Source organism: Somniosus microcephalus, chromosome 27 (assembly GCF_052327205.1).
Source record: "Somniosus microcephalus isolate GS21.2 chromosome 27, FLI_Smic_1.0, whole genome shotgun sequence".
Classification (NCBI taxonomy): Eukaryota; Metazoa; Chordata; class Chondrichthyes; order Squaliformes; family Somniosidae; genus Somniosus; species Somniosus microcephalus.
The window spans coordinates 40,899,117-40,917,338 of NC_141013.1; the positions used below are offsets into that span (position 1 = coordinate 40,899,117).

The 18,222-nt window shown below is 55.9% G+C and overlaps 1 protein-coding gene across 2 annotated transcripts in view; it reads right to left on the reverse strand.

The window, feature by feature from the left end:
• cfap161 (cilia and flagella associated protein 161) overlaps window positions 1-18,222 on the reverse strand; it is a 79,772-nt gene that overhangs the window by 23,390 nt on the left and 38,160 nt on the right. Inside the window, exons 2-3 of one of the 2 annotated variants that reach the window (XM_085968873.1) lie at window positions 17,825-17,914; window positions 3,584-3,822 (exon numbers count right to left, since the gene is read on the reverse strand). In XM_085968873.1, the coding sequence (XP_085824999.1) occupies window positions 3,584-3,822; window positions 17,825-17,914 (329 nt within the window). The remainder of the gene's footprint in view (window positions 1-3,583; window positions 3,823-17,824; window positions 17,915-18,222) is intronic. The other variant, XM_085968874.1, reaches the window with a different exon arrangement.

The window sequence follows — 18,222 nt, forward strand, 5'->3', positions numbered from 1 at the left end:
ATTATCCGCTCATTAGCGACAGAGTGACTTCGAGGTCGACCAATCGTACGCCGGGTTCCTGGCGCGTGCGGGCGGGCCCTCCTACAGCCGAGTGACGGGACGATTGACCAATCCTACGCTTCGGTGACCTGACGGTCGACCAATCGGTGCGTGTGTGGGCGGGCCTTATCGTTCTGAACCGAGGTGAGTAGCCGCCATCTTGCTTCCATTCTTTTTATCGCTTTCTGCGTCTTTCTTTTCAAATATACATTTCCAGCAAAAAAAAATTGCTTTTATTAAATTGTTTTTAAAAAAACTTCATTCATTTGTAAATATTTTCTCTTACCTGAACATTCTTTTTCCTACCTTTCCCCGTTTTTGTAAGGCCTCAGAACCTAGGCTCAAAGCCTGGGCCTCTCCTGCCCAGCCATGCCCGAGCTAGGTAATTGTCCCACGGCTTCTGCTAAGCTCCCCACCACCCCCCACCGCGCGGTGTCACATTACCCGGGGCAACGGCGTCAGCCACGAGGGTCACGGGACATACAGGGTGCGCGCGCAGCAGGAGCAGCTGAGACGCGGCGTCTCTCTCTGTTCCCCGCTCGGCTCGGGCGGGGGGGCGGGGCTCTCGGGAGTGCGGCTCTCGGGCGGGGCTTAGAGAGCGGCAAGGGTTACCCCGGCAACCGGGCCCGCCGGCCGTCTCTCACAGCCGCAATCGGTGGTCTTGAAGCCAGCTCGGGAGGGCGGGGCTCCAGAGAGCGGGAGGGCGGGGCTCCGGAGAGCGGGACGCCGGTGCTCGGGAGGGCGGGGCTCGGGACATCGGGGGGCGGGAGATCGGGAGGCGGGACATCGGGAGATCGGGGGCGGGACATCGGGAGATCGCGGGGCGGGACATCGGGAGATCGCGGGGCGGGACATCGGGAGATCACGGGGCGGGACATCGGGAGATCGCGGGGCGGGACATCGGGAGATCGCGGGGCGGGACATCGGGAGATCGCGGGGCGGGACCTCGGGAGATCGGGGGGCAGGGCTAGGGAGATCTAAGGGGGGGCGGGGCTCGGGAGATCGGGGGGCGGAGATCGGGGGGGCGAGCATCGGGGGGGCGGGGCTCGGGAGATCGGGGGTGGCGGGGCTCCGGAGATCGGGGGGGGCGGGGCTCGGGAGATCGGGGGGGGCTCAGGAGATCGGGGGGGGCGGGGATCCGGAGATCCGGGGGGGCGGGGCTCGGGGACTCTCCCCCGTCCCCCCTCCCCTTCCCCCCACCCCCATCTTCCCCCCCATCTTCCCCCCCTTCCCCCCAGTCGCTCTCTCTCTTCCCCCCTAGTCGCTCTCTCTCTTCCCCCCAGTCGCTCTCTCTCTTCCCCCCAGTTGCTCTCTCTCTTCCCCCCAGTCGCTCTCTCTCTTCCCCCCAGTCGCTCTCTCTCTTCCCCCCAGTCGCTCTCTCTCTTCCCCCAGTCGCTCTCTCTCTTCCCCCAGTCGCTCTCTCTCTTCCCCCAGTCGCTCTCTCTCTTCCCCCAGTCGCTCTCTCTCTTCCCCCCAGTCGCTCTCTCTCTTCCCCCCAGTCGCTCTCTCTCTTCCCCCCAGTCGCTCTCTCTCTTCCCCCCCAGTCGCTCTCTCTCTTCCCCTCCAGTCGCGCTCTCTCTCTTCCCCCCCAGTCGCTCTCTCTCTTCCCCCCCGTCGCTCTCTCTCTCTTCCCCCCCAGTCGCTCTCCCTCTTCCCCCCCAGTCGCTCTCTCTCTTCCCCCCCAGTCGCTCTCTCTCTTCCCCCCCAGTCGCTCTCTCTCTCTCTCGCTCTCTCTTCCAACAACAACATGCCCTCGAAAAAGCCTCGGCACCGCCGGGCACTCCAGCTAGTATATATATAAAACGGTCCGTCTGTCTTTCCGTCTGTCTTTCTCTCTGTCTGTCCGGCTATACAATCAAAAGTTATAGAGCGTACCTACACACATGTCATATCAAAAGAAAGCTTATCATTAGGGGACTATAATAGGCGTATTTACTTTTTGGTCAGACAAAAATTGTTCAGACAGTATACAAAAAAGGTGCAAAAAATGGCAACATTCCGCTCATTAGCGTTGAGTGACATGATGGTTGACCAATCGTACAGGGGATTAACCTGATTGTTGACCAATTGGTGCGTCACGGGGGGCATTTCATTGTGTGTGGGCGGGCCTAATCCTTCTGAGCTGAGGTGAGTGGCCGCCATCTTGTTTCCTAACTATTCATTTATTTTTCCCACTTTCTGCATGTTTATTTTCAAATCTAGATTTCCAGCAAAAAAAAAGTTGCTTTTAAAACACAATTAAATTGTTTTAAAAAAAAGTTAATTAATTTGTAAATCTTTTCTCTAACCTCATTAATTTTCCTACCTTTCACCCTTTTTTTCCCCTCTTGACTCGCTACCTTCCGCCGGGCGCCGCAACCTTCCAGGGTTACCACGCCTGCAGGCCTCGAAGCCTCGGCCTCTCCTCCCCAGCCACGCCCGAGCTAGGCATCTCCCGTCCCGCTCAACAAGCGGCCCGCGATTGCCGCCATCTTTGTAAAGGCTGGCGGGGCGGTACGGAGCTCCGCGGAGCCATCGCTGGCGCTGGGCTCGGGTGCTTTGTGGCCTGCAGCCGAACAGCGGCTGCGGAGCTTGGGCTGCCCGGGGGCACTGGGCTCGGCTGGGCCATGTCAGTGCGGGTGTCCGGGGCCTAGCCTTCTCCAACCGCCGCCGGCAGCGCAACTCTCAACACTGGCAGAGGGGAGAGGGTCTGCTGGCTCCCCCCCTCCCTTCCCCCACACCCCCTTTCCCCCACACCAACTTTCCTCCCCCACCCCCCCTTTCCCCCTTCCCTTCCCCCATCCCCCCCTTCCCCCACCCCCTCCCCCTTCCCCCCCAGCCCCCCTCCCTCTTTCCCCCACCCCCCTCCCCTTTCCCCCACCCACCCTCCCCCCACCCCTTTCCCCCACCCCCCACCCCTTTCCCCCAACCCCCCTCCCCCCACCCCTTTCCCCCACCCCCTTTCCCCAACCCCCCTCCCTTTCCCCCACCCCCTCTCCCCCCTCCCTTTCCCCCCACCCCTTTCCCCCACCCCCCCTCCCCCACCCCTTTCCCCCCCTCCCCACCCCTTTCCCCCCCTCCCCCACCCCCCTTCCCCCCCTCCCCCACCCCCCTTCCCCCCCTCCCCCACCCCCCCTCCTTTCCCCCACCCCTTTCCCCCACCCCCCCTCTTTCCCCCACCCCCCCCTCCCCCCACCTCAAAAAACCCTCGGCACCGCCGGGCACTCCAGCTAGTATAATATAGTCTACTCCTGTTAATTCAAAGTTGGTTTTGCTCAACAAAAACAAATTGAATTACCTGTAGTAAGAATTAAGTAATTTAATAAATAAGCACGGGGGCATTTTTTGCATAATTTCAATTTATAATTAATTAAAATTATCAACTTTGAATTAAATGTAGACTATAGCAACTGTAGCGCAGTTACTATAATCGTTACTGTACAGAAACCTTTTGTATAAATGATTGGCTGTTAATAAAATAGCAGCTTTTCTTAATACAGAACAATCGTGTCTGACGTTAATTCAGAAGCAACACTGAACGCAAATTAAAAAGCAGTCTCCTCACCTTGTAATAACAAAGGTATTCCTGATACAGGGGCTTAAGTCCAGGCTGCCGCTCACGTCACAGGGTGAATCAACTTGTCTACTTGTCATGAATCTGCTTTGATCGACATTCATAGTCAATGCCATGGGTGCACGAAGTGAATGGAGGCTTGCCTCATGTTGCTTTACAGTACCAGGATTAATAAGTATCACTGCATCACCAAAATGAACATATCCATCACAGCTTTTGGCAAGCTCGATCTAATTAAATTAGAAGAAAACTATTTGTTAATGCAGGCAATGATGTATAATGTGAAATAAATCTAAAATAATGGCTACCTGGAATTTATTACAACGATTCAATGTCACATGATGTCATGAATTGTGAAAGTGAGCCTGAGCTATTTATTTAGTTTTATCACCCCATGAATTTCATGGGGGTTATTTTATTTACTTTTGAATCCTTTGATTCCCTGGTTGCAGTGGTAATGGTGGAAAGTGATGGGCCAGTAAGTACCCTTGTGCTGTTGGTGCATAATAATGTCTACTGTGAAGGATTAATGATTGTGATCATGGCAGGTTTATTTACTCATATCATTAACAGCCAATTACCAGGTAATGTTACTGCAGTATAGCAATGCATTTAAATAGTGATTATAACATAGAAAAACATCCAAGGCACTTCACAGAGGCATAATACATAATTAATCGATCTCCCGTGACACAGCTCACAGGTAATCTGGGGTATGGAACATGTTTGCAATGCTTAACTGTTAATCCTTTAAGACCAATGCTCAGATAGTCCCTGCGGGCTAAATAGGCCCTGAAGTCAATTGAAGAATACTCAGACTCTGATCTGCTTGAATAGCCACGGCAATTTATGTGGCTAGTCCAGTTCAGTTTCTGGCCATGGTGACCCCCAGGATGTTGATGGTGGGGGACCCGATGATGGTAATGCCGTTGAATGTCAAGGGGAGATGGTTATGCTCTCTCTTGTTGGAGATGGTCACTGCCTGACACTTGTGTGGCATGAATGCTACTTGCCACTTCTCAATCCAAGTCTGGATGTTGTCCAGGTCTTTGTTGCATGTGGACAGGGACTGCTTCATTATCTGAAGAATTGCAAATGGAGCTGAACACTGTGCAAAATTCAGTCCCCACTTGGACCTTATGATAGAGGGAAGGTCATTGATGAAGATAGTTGGACCCAGAGTGCTGCCCTGAGAAACTCCTGCAACAATGTTCAGGGGTTGAGATGATTGACCTCCAACGACCTCAACCATCTTCCTTTGTGCCAGGTATGACTCCAGCCAGTGGAGAGTTTTCCCCCTGATCCCCACTGACTTCAATTTTACTAGGGCACCATGATGCCACACTCGGTCGAATGCTGCCTTGATATCAAGGGCAGTCACTCTCACCTCACCTTTGGTCTATACTGCACTAACCGATGTCAGGCTAGAGTGATACAGCCAGTACAATTAGTCTCATATAGGAAGGGGTAAAAATAGCCATGTTTATCCCTCCTGACTTTGCTGTCTAATAATGTCTGCTGGATATCTGTGGACATTGGGTAAGACCAGGATCAAGCTTGTTTCTAATGCTTGGCTGGTATGCTGACGTTCATTGTCACTTGGACAGCATATCTAATGGTCAATGCCCACAGAACCATATCCAAACAATGTCAGCGCTTGATGAGAGGAGACAGGAAAAGGGCAGAACCATAATGGGCAAGGAGATTCAGTTCTATTAGCATATTCTCATAATGCTTTAGTTTGGCTCCTGGTTTAATTCCTCTTTTCTCTAAGCTTTCCCCAATGCATCAGTGTCCTTTTGCAGAGAGGGTTCCCCAAAGAATCGTCTTACAAATACCAGAGTCGTTAGCCTTAGCATGGTGCAAACAAGTTCACTCATCTCTGCCATGTTCTACTTCTGTAGGCCAGCTGAGATTACTCAGGTACTCAGACTTTCCAAAGCGCTTCACAGCCAACTGATTACTTTTGAAACGTAGCCCCTGTTGTTACATAGGCAGATTTGGCAGCCAATTTTCACACAGACATGTCCCACAAAAGCAATGAGATAAATGACCAGTTAATCTGTTTTTAACAGTGTTAGTTGAGGAATATAGCTGGCCATGACACTGGGAAACCTCCCATGCTCTCCTTTGGGATCTTTTACATCCATTTGAGTAGGCAGATGGGGCCTCAGTTTAATATCTCATCTGAAAGACCAGGGGCTGGATTTTACCAGCCCCGAGGAGGCGGGTTTGAAAGCGGGTCAGGTGGGAAAGTTGTAAAAAATGACAGCGGGTTCCGATCAACCCGCCCCTGCACAACTTTCCCAAAGGCAGGCTTGCAGACTCCGTTTCGGTCCCGCCTCCAAGCGGCGGGATAGGCCCTTAAGGCACTTAACTGCTACTTAACGACCTCTATAATCCCATTTTGAGAGGCCTTTCAAGTTTTGCCACATTTCCCGCGTGCTGCACGTCTCTCCTAAAACACGCCAGCTAATCCTGTCGGGTTCACAAGTGGCTGGCTTCCCAACAGCTGCAGCTCCACCATAAAACTAGAGCTTTCAACAAGGATCTGTTGCAGGCGGCAGAACTTGTTTTCTTAGGTCTTGGAGAACTTTTTGCAGGTCTATTGATTTTGGAAGTGGTGAAGCCGAGATCCATCTCCACTGGGAAAACCCTCTCCCCACATTGACTGAGCGCTTTCTCAACTGAGGTATATACCAGCAGCATGGGAACCATTTATTTCCTTTCCTCCTGGACCTCAGATTCGGACGAAGACCAGCCGTGGCAGCAGCAGAACCAGGAACAACAACAGGAGCGCCAACCTGCTGCTCACCCAGCTGAAGCTGCACAGGGCAGAAGGCGCCAGCGCAGGGGAGCACGTCGCCGCAGGAGATACCCCCAAAACAGGGTTTACAGGATGAGGATGAGCTTCCGCAACATGACTGAGCAGCAGTGCCAAAAGAGGCTGAGACTTTTGCGAGAGGTAGTGGGTGACATCTGCGCAATGCTGCACCAACACCTGGAGCCCAAAGGATCGGGTGGACACCCCTTACCAGTGGCCATAAAAGTCACCACCGCACTCAACTTTTTTGCTTCAGGCTCATTCCAGGGATCAACAGCAGACATCAGCGGCATCTCCCAGTAGGCCACGCACACTTGCATCACGCAGGTTACTGATGCCCCACTTGCATCACGCAGGTTACTGATGCCCTCTTTGCAAAGGCACATAATTATATAAACTTCTCCAAGGATCAAGCAAGTATAACCGCGCATGCGGTTGGATTTGCAAATATGGCCGGCTTGCCAAGGGTGCAGAGCATCGTCGACTGCACACGTGGCCCTTAAGGCACCCCAGCACAATCCAGTTCTTTTTATCAACCGCAAGGGCTTCCACTCCCTCAACGTGCAGCTGGTGTGTAAACGCAAGGAGGACATTTTGCATGTTTGCGCCAAGTACCCTGGCAGTTGCCATGACTCATTCATCCTGCGGCAGTCTAGTGTGCCTCCGCTCTTCAGTCCGCCTGTAAGATTCGCAATTTTCAGCAAAAATCACGCAAGAAAACTGGATAAAATTAAGACTGTTTATTGACCAAAGTAAGCTTGCACAGAAAAACCTTTGATAAAAGGGCATACAAAATGGTCACCAGGCCCCGTGATCAGTTTATGAACCATTTTATTTCTGTTACTGCAAGCCAGACAGGCTTGTGGATTGAAGACAGTGAGCCCACGAAAGCCAATCTCTGGGAACCGAAACTCAGAGCAACAGCATACATATTCAATGGATTATAAGTACAGGATGGGGCCCATCAAGATATGGGCGGACAATGTAAAAACACTTATACCCATTTATCGTACAAAGGAAAAACCGTTTAGCAGCCATCAAGGAAAATGTCCGGACCGATCAATATGCGAACCGAGCCACGGTGACAATGCAAAAGACATTGAAAGACATTATCGGCCAGGAAGGCCAGTTTAAGTTATCACCGGCTCCGTTACAAGACAAAGCGCCCCTGCAGAGATTTCTGCCCGCCAAAATTAATACAAAGACAGGACTATGATTTGGCGGGAGATAAGACTGTCCCAAAAGAGTATAACTATGGATTGAAAGTCCATCTAAAAAACGGCGGACTCCGGGTTACTTGAACAACTTCTTCTTCACTGCCACGGCTTTCTTGTTGGGCGACTTCAGGCTTCCATTTTCTTCAAGAACTTTCTTCTACGAGGAACGAACGAAGGGCGGACGGTGCCCGGATCGGCGCCTCTTCCACTTCGGCAGATCGATGAAAACGTTTTCGTCTTTTTAAAGACGGACGGTTTCGGTAAAAGGACAACGTGGTCGGTGTTCAGCCAAACAAGGCTCGGCCACGACGAGAAGACGACGAGGGTGGCCCGGGTACTGGGGTCGGGAGATCATCGACGACCCAGGCCGACGGAGAAGAAACCCTCTGGAGAACCGGCGATCGATGCCACAAGATTCTCCCAGGTGCATAGCCTGCATCTGGGTCTGCTCCATGAACCCAAATTGACTTGGTGGATCTCAACCTTAACGAGCGCTCATCGAGGCTGGGTCTACCCCACCGCCTCGAGGGAGGAGAGAATATCGACTGCGCCAGAAGTTTCCAAATCCACGTGACGACGGAAAGCGGTGCCAAAAAGGCTGCGAACCCCCCTTTCTCGCGATTTCGAGAGTGGTGAGCATGATCCCAAGTTCCCCAGGTCGAAACTTAGTTTAGGTATAGGGGAGGGAGTTAAGGGAAATCGTAATGTGTTTCCCCTTTTTCGATGTGCCGTGTGTTCCCCATTTCCATAGAGTCAAGTTCATAAATTTGTGCATGATTGTAGTAACTTTAATCTGTGCCTATGATATGTATTTTGTAATGCTTCAAACTGTTTAAAAATAAAAGCATCCATTTCGTGCTATTCAACCTGGTCTATTGAGTTCTTTCTCTGCACTACTGTTCTCTGCACCTAAGTCCAAGGTCTAGAACCGTAGGGGGGAGTGGGTCGAACCACTCAAGGGTAATTATTGCACGAAGCCTGGCAGGAGACCAGAAAGAGCAAGAGAAACCCCCTACAGCCAAACCAACTTTGTGGATGGCTACTTGGAGACAAGGGCTATCCCCTGAAGACGTGGCTAATGACGTCGTTCAGGAGGCCATCCAACGAAGCTGAGGAACGCTACAACTTCAGCCACATTTCAACCAGATCCATTATCGAGCAAGCCATCAGCTTGCTGAAGATGCGATTCAGATGCCTTGATAGATCAGGTGGAGCCCTGCAGTACTCAGCAGCCAGGGTCTCCAGAATCGTCGTGGTCTGCTGTGCACTTCACAACATCGCACAGCATCGTGGCTTGCAGCTGCGTGAGGGACAAGTGGCTTAGCGCATAGCCTCCTCAGATGAGGATGAGGATGAGGAGGAAGATGAGGAGGAGGAGAGCGAGAACGAAGACCTTGCGGAAGCGCATCAACCAGCGGCAGCAGCACGTGAGCACATTGCTGCCCGGGATGCAAGGGATGCACACATCTTGGCCAGATTTGCTTCGGTTGTCCAATCAAACACATTTGGCTCGCACCTTCTTACCACACCATAGACAGTGGACAAGAACCTGCGGCTTCCTATTACTCTGACCACCATCATGACAAATCCAAGTCACCCTGAGCCCTCAATGTGGAACCTCCATCAGCGATATGACACAGCCCAGAACTTCAACAGTTTGCCGTCACTTCATTTTATCACACTGACTAAAGGATGACATTAAACAATTAAACACAACAGAACATCCAAGTGACTACCCTTGTGACTACTTGTGCTTTACCTTCCTCTTACGCATGCTCCGACGTGGTGCTTCCCCTGTGGCTTCAGCAGATGTGGAGGCCCCTTGCTACTCCTGCCTCAACACCTTTGGCGGGCATCCTCTCGGGTAGCGAGCCTGTGAGGGCTCGCCAACAGTCTGCTCCTCCTGCGGCTGTGCAGGGGATGAGACGCCCATCTCAGTTGGGTGAGGACTCTGGTGGGGCCCTGACCGAGGGCTCCGCAATGACATGGGAGTGTGAGCGCTTGGAGAGGAGCCTCCACTTCCTTGTTGTCTGCCACCAACATCCCTCTCATGGGTCAGCCCCACTTCAGAGCTAGCAAGTGGCTTGACAGCACTTTGCTGCACTTCAGGGGGGCCATGAGGACCCGTATCTGCACCGGCAGTCCTATTCCAGAGGACTTCCATGAAGCTCTGGTTTCTCTGCTCAATAGCTGCCCATCGCTCCTCCAGAGATGTCAGTCTATTCTGAATAAGCACCATGTTTTCAACACTCTGGTGACTTAGCTCCTCCATGGCCGTAGCCATCCTCTCCTCTACCGTAGCCATCCTTTCCAGGGAGGTTGCCATCCTTTCCGTGGTGATGCGTTTATGCGCCAATGCCTCCACAAAGGCTCTGTTCATGTTAGCGATGGACTCCTCCATCCTCTCCACACTCGCAATGACCCTGAAGACAAAACCTGCCAGAGATTCCTGCACCTGTTCTTGGAGTTCAATCACCGCTCTCCTTCTGGATGGACCCAGAGGCACAGGGTCGACATGCAGCTGAGCCGAGCTGGGAGTGCCCTGCAGCCTCTGACGAGGACTCTCCACTGCTGTCGCTGTCTCCACCAGCTGCTGATGCTCATTTGTGAGCTGTGATACACCAGGTGACAACATTACTCTATCTCCTGAAGATCCCACCGAGGTGTGAGTGTCTGTGCTGGTGCTGGGTGCACTTAATTCTGCTGACGCTGCGCCCTCAGAGGTTGCAGGTTCCTCTGAGGAGTCTTGAAGCTCAGGCTGTTCCTCCTGGACAGTGGGGAGGGGGGCTGGCGATGGTCCTGTGGGGGAGTAAAGGAATGAGTTAGACATGTGATATAAACGTTACATGCACATGGAATTGTGCAGATGATCATAAGTCAATCTGTTAGAGCATTAGAATCATTATCAGTCACTCATGCAATGTAAATGAGATGATGCAAAACTATTCTGTCACCAGATTGCTCTGATGCGCCCCTCTGTCCGTCCCCCACTTTCACATCCTCCTCGGCTCCCGCGATCTCTAGGGCCGTCTCCTCAGCGCTGGTGAGCTGGGCTATTGAGGGTGGCCCTCCTTCAGTCTTCACCCTTTCCCTCTTATTGTGGGCTCTTTTCCTGCAATGAGGGACACAAGTGGAGTTTGAGTGAGAGTGATGGTGCGAGTGTAGAGGATCCATAGCATAGATGCTTAGAAGGACACAAAGATGGAGTGAGGTCCCAAGACCAAGGGCCCTCCCTGTGTGTTGTTAGTTGTTGTCATAGCATAAACAGTGATAGGGAGTGTGAGGCCAGCATAGTCGAATAGTTAAGTGATTGTGTACATAGAGAGAGGGATGGTGAAGGGTGCAAGGGGTGTAAGGGTAAAGTGGGATGTGGAGGAGGAGGTTGACAATGCAGAGTGCTGGTGATGAGAGGCGATGGGGAGCAGATCGAGGGTAATGGTGATGGTATACTCACTTTTCCTGTGCGGACAAGGTAATTAAACCTCTTTCGGCACTGCAGCCAGGTGCTGCTGCACATTGATCTCGAACTGACCTCCTGTGCCAGTTGCAGCCACACAGCTTTGGTTTGCTGGGGAGGTTTGTTCCTCCCAGAGGAAGGAAACAGCACCTCCTTCTGAGCTCTGGCTCCCTCCACCAGAGCATGGAGGGAGTCATCATCAAACCGGGGTGAGGCCTTGGCCCTTGAACCAGGCATTTCAAGAGGACCAAACCGTTAGAAGATTAGCAAATAAAAGTTTTGAGGCAGAAAATGAACCAAGGCTGCTTGGAGCCGTTAAATGCAGCTGCATAAATGACATCCTCAGGGGCGAGTTTCAGGCACAAAAGACTCATTGGGCCAGGGGTTCGCACTCGCTGGGAATCAATTGGCCAATTAGGGCAAAATAGTTAAATTATCCTGCCTGATATCGGAGGCGGGAGCGGAACCCGCCGACCACCTGACCCGCCCCCAACGGCAAAATCTAGCCCCATACCTCTGACAGAGCAGCACTCCCTGTACTTAATGCTAGCCTAGATTATGCACTCTCATCCTGCAGTGGGCTCAAACCCACAGCTTTCTGACTTAGAGATGAGAGCGCTATCGCTGAACCAGACTCAAACTTGACAATGAAGGTGGTATTGCCAGTTACGATTGTGTTCATCTGAATTGTCTCCCTCCTTTTGCCACCAATTTTCTTCCCTGCCCAACTCCTTTCTAGAGTACAGGTCCAAGTGCCGCATAGCTGTGAGCCTGGTCACTGAGCATTGATTAAGTTGTTGGGAGCATGGAATACTTTGCCACTGGGCGTAGCTGAGGCAGAGATCATTGGCCTAAAAATTCGGTTGCTTTGCGCCTCCCGTTAGCGCCCTAAGAGGGCGCCCAGGCACGGCGCCACCAATGCCTCCCGCGAAATTCAGCGGGAGGTTACCGGCGGCGGTAACTGTTAGCGCCCTGCGGCGCTGCGCCGCCAGCGATGACATCATCGGCGTGCACAGTGCTCCACTCGCGCCCCGGCCGCTATCTTCGGTAGCGCCCCCTGACTTACTGCCAGACGCTATGTCAGATGGGGTCGGGGGGTCTACCTGTAGCCGGGGCGTCTACCTGTAGCCGGGGCGGCGCTAATTAAGGGGAAGGTGACGGGCGGCTATTTTTGTTGCTGGCCGCCTGCCAGCACCTGCCCCCTCTGCCGTCCCCGGCCTCCTCTGCAGCCCCCCCGCGGGGTGCCGGCTGCACTCCATGAGCCTGGCACTTCTCTCGAGTGCCGGGCTCTTTTGCAGGAACTCCGATCCCTGGTGGCCCAGCTGGGCCCCGAGTCGCGCAGTGCAAGGCCCCTCCCCTTTAAGAAGGGGAGGAAGGCCTGCAGTACCGCAGCACGTAGCGTCGAGATATTCACTCGCAGCGCCCCAAGAGAGAGGCGGGGAGCTTCCAGTAGCATCCCGCTTCCCTCTTGGGGCACTACCGATGAATTTCAGCTGCGGGCGTGCTAATTTTTTCGGGGCGCTAAAAGTAGCACCCCAGCGAAGTTAGCGCCCAAAAGGGGACACAACTCAATTTTTCCCCCATTGACTCTTTTAAGGGAAATGTGGATGAATGTATGTAGCAGAGGACGATACAGGGCTATGGAGAAAAAGCAAGGCAGTAGGGTTAGTCTTGGATTGCCCTAAGAAAGAGCGGCACAGGCACGATGGACCAACTGACCCCCTTCTGTGCAGTAAAATTCTTTGGTTCTTCCATTGGCAGACTATTAGATGGTAGGGGGCATCACAGCTGAGTCTTGTCCTCACTTGACATCCACACATGCACAAATGCAGGAGAGATCGCTCAATATAAATAAGGGAGCGGGGATTTTAAGGATGAGCGGGAACAGTGCGGGAAGAGCTACGTGGCAGCAAGATTTTGGGCAGCAGGAAGCTGCTGCCGGGGATCTGATCGAATGGCGTGCAGGTCTGGAGTTAAGATTACAGTCGGGCCCCGATGACATAATCGGAGTGGGTGTCCTTGGTGCCTGCGATTTAAAATTGCAGTTGGTAGGAACGAGGAGGGAGGCCAGCGGGTTAAGTCTCCCCCACCCGGTGTCCGCTGGGCAGAGGAGTTAAAATTCCCCCCCCACCCCTCCACCCCACAGCCCCACCGTCCCACCACACCCCTCCACCACCCCACCACCACCCCGCCCCACCGCCCCTCCACCACACCGCCCCACCGCCCCTCCACCCCACCGCCCCACCGTCCCACCACTCCACCGCCCCTCCACCCCACAGCCCCACCCTCCCACCGCCCCTCCTCCCCACAGCCCCACCGTCCCACCACACCCCTCCACCACACCACCACCCCTCCACCACACCCCTCCACCACCCCTCCACCCCTCCACCCCACAGCCCCACCGTCCCACCACCGCCCCTCCACCCCCTCCACCCCACAGCCCCCACCGTCCCACCACACCCTCCACCACACCCACCACCCTCCACCACCCCACCACCCCTCCACCCACCAGTCCCACCACTCCACCACACGCCCCACCGCCCCTTCCACCCCCTCCCCACCGCCCCTCCACCACACCCCTCCACCACTCCACCACCCCTCCACCACCCCACCGCCCCACCACCGCCCTCCACCCCCTCCTCCCACCGCCCCTCCTCCCCACCGCCCCTCCACCACTCCGCCCCACCGCCCCACCGCCCCTCCGCCCCACCGCCACACCGCCCCACCGCCCCTCCTCCCCCACCGCCCCTCCGCCCCTCCTCCCCACCACCCCACCGCCCCACCGTCCCACCACTGCCACCACACCCCTCCACCACCCCACCACCACACCGCCCCTCCACCCCACAGCCCCACCGTCCCACCACACCCCTCCACCACGCCACCACCCCACCGCCCCACCACCACCCCACCGCCCCACCACCGCCCCTCCACCCCCTCCTCCCCACCGCCCCTCCTCCCCACCGCCCCTCCACCACTCCGCCCCTCCGCCCCACCGCCCCACCGCCACACCGCCCCACCGCCCCTCCGCCCCCTCCTCCCCACCGCCCCTCCTCCCCACCGCCCCTCCTCCCCACCGCCCCCTCCGCCCCACCGCCCCTCCTCCCCACCGCCCCTCCGCCCCACCGCCCCACCGCCCCTCCTCCCCACCGCCCCACCGCCCCACCGCCCCACCGCCCCTCCACCCCACCGCCCCTCCACCCCACCGCCCCTCCACCCCACCGCCCCTCCACCCCACCGCCCCTCCACCCCTCCGCCCCACCGCCCCTCCACCACAACCGCCCCTCCACCCCACCGCCCCTCCACCACACCGCCCCTCCGCCCCTCCGCCCCACCGCCCCACCGCCCCTCCGCCCCACCGCCCCTCCGCCCCACCGCCCCTCCGCCCCACCGCCCCTCCGCCCCACCGCCCCTCCGCCCCACCGCCCCTCCGCCCCACCGCCCCTCCGCCCCACCGCCCCTCCGCCCCACCGCCCCTCCGCCCCACCGCCCCTCCGCCCCACCGCCCCTCCGCCGCACCGCCCCACCGCCCCTCCGCCCCACCCCACCACCGCCCCTCCACCCCTCCGCCCCACCGCCCCTCCGCCCCACCGCCCCTCCACCCCACCGCCCCTCCACCCCACCGCCCCTCCACCACACCGCCCCTCCACCACACCGCCCCTCCACCACACCGCCCCTCCACCACACCGCCCCTCCACCACACCGCCCCTCCACCCCACCGCCCCTCCACCCCACCGCCCCTCCACCCCACCGCCCCTCCACCCCACCGCCCCTCCACCCCACCGCCCCTCCACCCCACCGCCCCTCCACCACACCGCCCCTCCACCCCACCGCCCCTCCACCCCACCCCGCCCCTCCACCCCACCGCCCCTCCACCCCACCGCCCCTCCACCCCACCGCCCCTCCACCCCACCGCCCCTCCACCCCACCGCCCCTCCACCCCACCGCCCCTCCACCACACCGCCCCTCCACCACACCGCCCCTCCACCACACCGCCCCTCCTCCCCACCGCCCCTCCTCCCCACCGCCCCTCCGCCCCTCCGCCCCGCCGCCCCTCCGCCCCGCCGCCCCTCCGCCCCTCCTCCCCACCGCCCCACCGCCCCTCCGCCCCACCGCCCCTCCGCCCCTCCGCCCCACCGCCCCTCCGCCCCACCGCCCCTCCGCCCCACCGCCCCTCCGCCCCACCGCCCCTCCGCCCCACCGCCCCTCCGCCCCACCGCCCCTCCACCCCTCCGCCCCACACCGCCCCACACCGCCCCTCCACCCCACCGCCCCTCCACCCCACCGCCCCTCCACCCCACCGCCCCTCCACCCCACCGCCCCTCCACCCCACCGCCCCTCCACCCCACCGCCCCTCCTCCCCACCGCCCCTCCTCCCCACCGCCCCTCCTCCCCACCGCCCCTCCTCCCCACCGCCCCACAGCCCCACAGCCCCACCGCCCGTCCGCCCCTCCACCCCACCGCCCCTCCTCCCCACCGCCCCTCCTCCCCACCGCCCCTCCTCCCCACCGCCCCTCCGCCCCACCGCCCCTCCGTCCCTCCGCCACACCGCCCCTCCGCCCCTCCGCCACACCGCCCCACCGCCCCACCGCCCCACCGCCACAGCGCCCCACCGCCCCTCCGCCCCACCGCCCCTCCGCCCCTCCGCCCCACCGCCCCTCCGCCCCACCGCCCCTCCGCCACACCGCCCCTCCGCCACACCGCCCCTCCCCCACACCGCCCCTCCCCCACACCGCCCCTCCACCACACCGGCCCCCAGGAGCGGGAAGCATGGCTGGTGTATCCCCTTCCTAACCCAAGGATGAAAAGTCCAATTCTAGCACCCCGAGATAAGCCATCTCAGTACAGAGCATTGATTGAACCTGGGACCAATCTGGTCTGTGTGGCTTCGTTGCTCACACTGCTTTAAACAACGGAGCCATCAAGGAGCTGGGCCTTAACTTTTTGGCATAAAAACAACACACTTTAATAGCCACGTTTATGAATACTGTCCTATCTATGAAGGATCATAGTAAACATCCCATCCTTTTATGGTGTGTTTCGTGCTTTAAGTACTCCTCTCTCCTCTATTCCCTCATAAAATATACTACAACTTCAAAAAACCATGTTAGATCCAGATGTAAGATGTCACCTGTTTAAAGCTTGGAGATTCTTTACATGATATAAGCAAATTCTGAAAGATAGATTTAAGCCACAGATTGCTGAGTTCAATATAAAGTAAATGAAAGCTTTACGATCATAAACGTTTCTTGCTACATCTGCTATTTAACAATAGGGGAGGGTGGGGGGGGGGGGCAGTTAGGAACCAAATTGTTTTCAGTATTCCAAAACCATCCAAAATGGTTTTAAAAGACAGATCATCCGATACTTGATCCCCGCCCCCACACCACCCAGGCCCGGACACCCCCCTCCCCCCCACCCCAAGTTGACACATGGGCACCTACTTTTCCTCCAATGTCAAATAGGGAATATTTCTGTATTTTTGTATATATATATATATATATATGTATGATTTAACCCCATGAAACCTGATGCAGTCTTTGTTGCTTTCTAAGTATTTGTACCGTTAGTAACTTACTCGGGGCTGAAAATCTTTGGCACCAACAGGAAATTCCTGGCAGAAGTCAGGTGCAGGAAGCCCAATGGGGCCGGACCCAATGCACTGTTCCGGTAATTCCAGATGGGGACAATGGCAAACACAACCTCCATCCGCCACCAACATGTCCCATGATATTGGAGGAGGCGGGACGGAGGTAGAGGGATTTCCCACACTGCGAATTTCCTCGGCCTGAGCCTCCATGCTGCCAAGTGATCTGAACTCTGGGATGAACCCAGCATAGACAGCTCAACAAGAGAGGTGGGACCCACCGCCGGGTCTTGGGCCGCGCGCAGGGCCACAAGAATGTCGCCGACATGAGTCATATCGCCTCTCCCCTTTATAATTCTCCGAGCCAGTGGCGCCAGTAATCCAGTGAGTGGCCTGCCAGCGCCGCTTTTCCTGCTAACATTAACTCCAGGCGAGGCCACTTAAAGTCGACCTCATTGCGTGGTATTCACACCTTTCAGAGTACACAGGAGAGCAGGATGGGTATCCCTCGTGCCCTTTGGTACATTGTACTGCAATTAAAGGGCAACGGTAAGTCCTGGGACGGTATATCTTTCATGGCGCAGGTTTCAGTTCATGGGAGGTTTGATCTGCTTCAGAAAGCTGCCTTTCCACTGTGAACACAAGCTTGGACTGTTGGGAGGAAGCGCAGGTTAAAACAGGGACACAATCATGCTCAAGGTTATAGCAGAAATATAGACTGATTTTAAACATTTTAAAACACAGGCATTGATCCTGGCCCTGCCAACCTGTAATGCCATGAAATGCCAACAGCTGGCATATAACTGTCCATTTTAATACCTCCAAAACTAAATGGATTTAAATAACAACTTGTTTCAGTGAATAATACTGATTCATACAAAACTGTGGAGTTACAAAGTACAATATAGATGATTTATGCTGTATTTGATACAGGTACCATGAGATGATTCTACAACAACTGTGGTCAATAACTGATGGAAATGTCTGTCCTTTGGAAACAAAAAATCTTAGGGGCAAAAATTGGTAGCGCCCCTTCGCTACCTTCGCAAAAGTTAGCGCCCCCGCGGCCAATTTTCCCAGGTAGCGCCCCGAGAGGGAGGAGCAAATCAACCGAATTTAGCCCCCTTAATGTTTGAAACAGATAATTCACCTTATCCAGCAGAGTTTCTTTAAAAAAGCCCATCTTCTGTATCAGAAGCTCCCCGCGCTCTTTCTTCTGAATAAAGTCTTTAAGAACATCCTGTAAGATATTTAAAAAAAAATTGGGTTCTGCATTTTTAGTGTCCATGCATAAATCTTTAAACAACTTGGAGTATTGTGTACGATTTTGCACACCATGCCTGGATTTCCCTCCCATTGGCAGGTTTGTGACAGGGCAGTTCGAACACCTGCACATTTGAAACCACTGCTAACCCCTCCCAGAACCCCCATTCGGGATAGCTTGGAGACCAGGATCCCACTCTGTTGGTTTACGTTGCTGGGGGGCCAGGGGGATACAGTTCTGGTGCAACCTTTAAAAGGCTGTGTAACTGGTTAATGGGCAACATC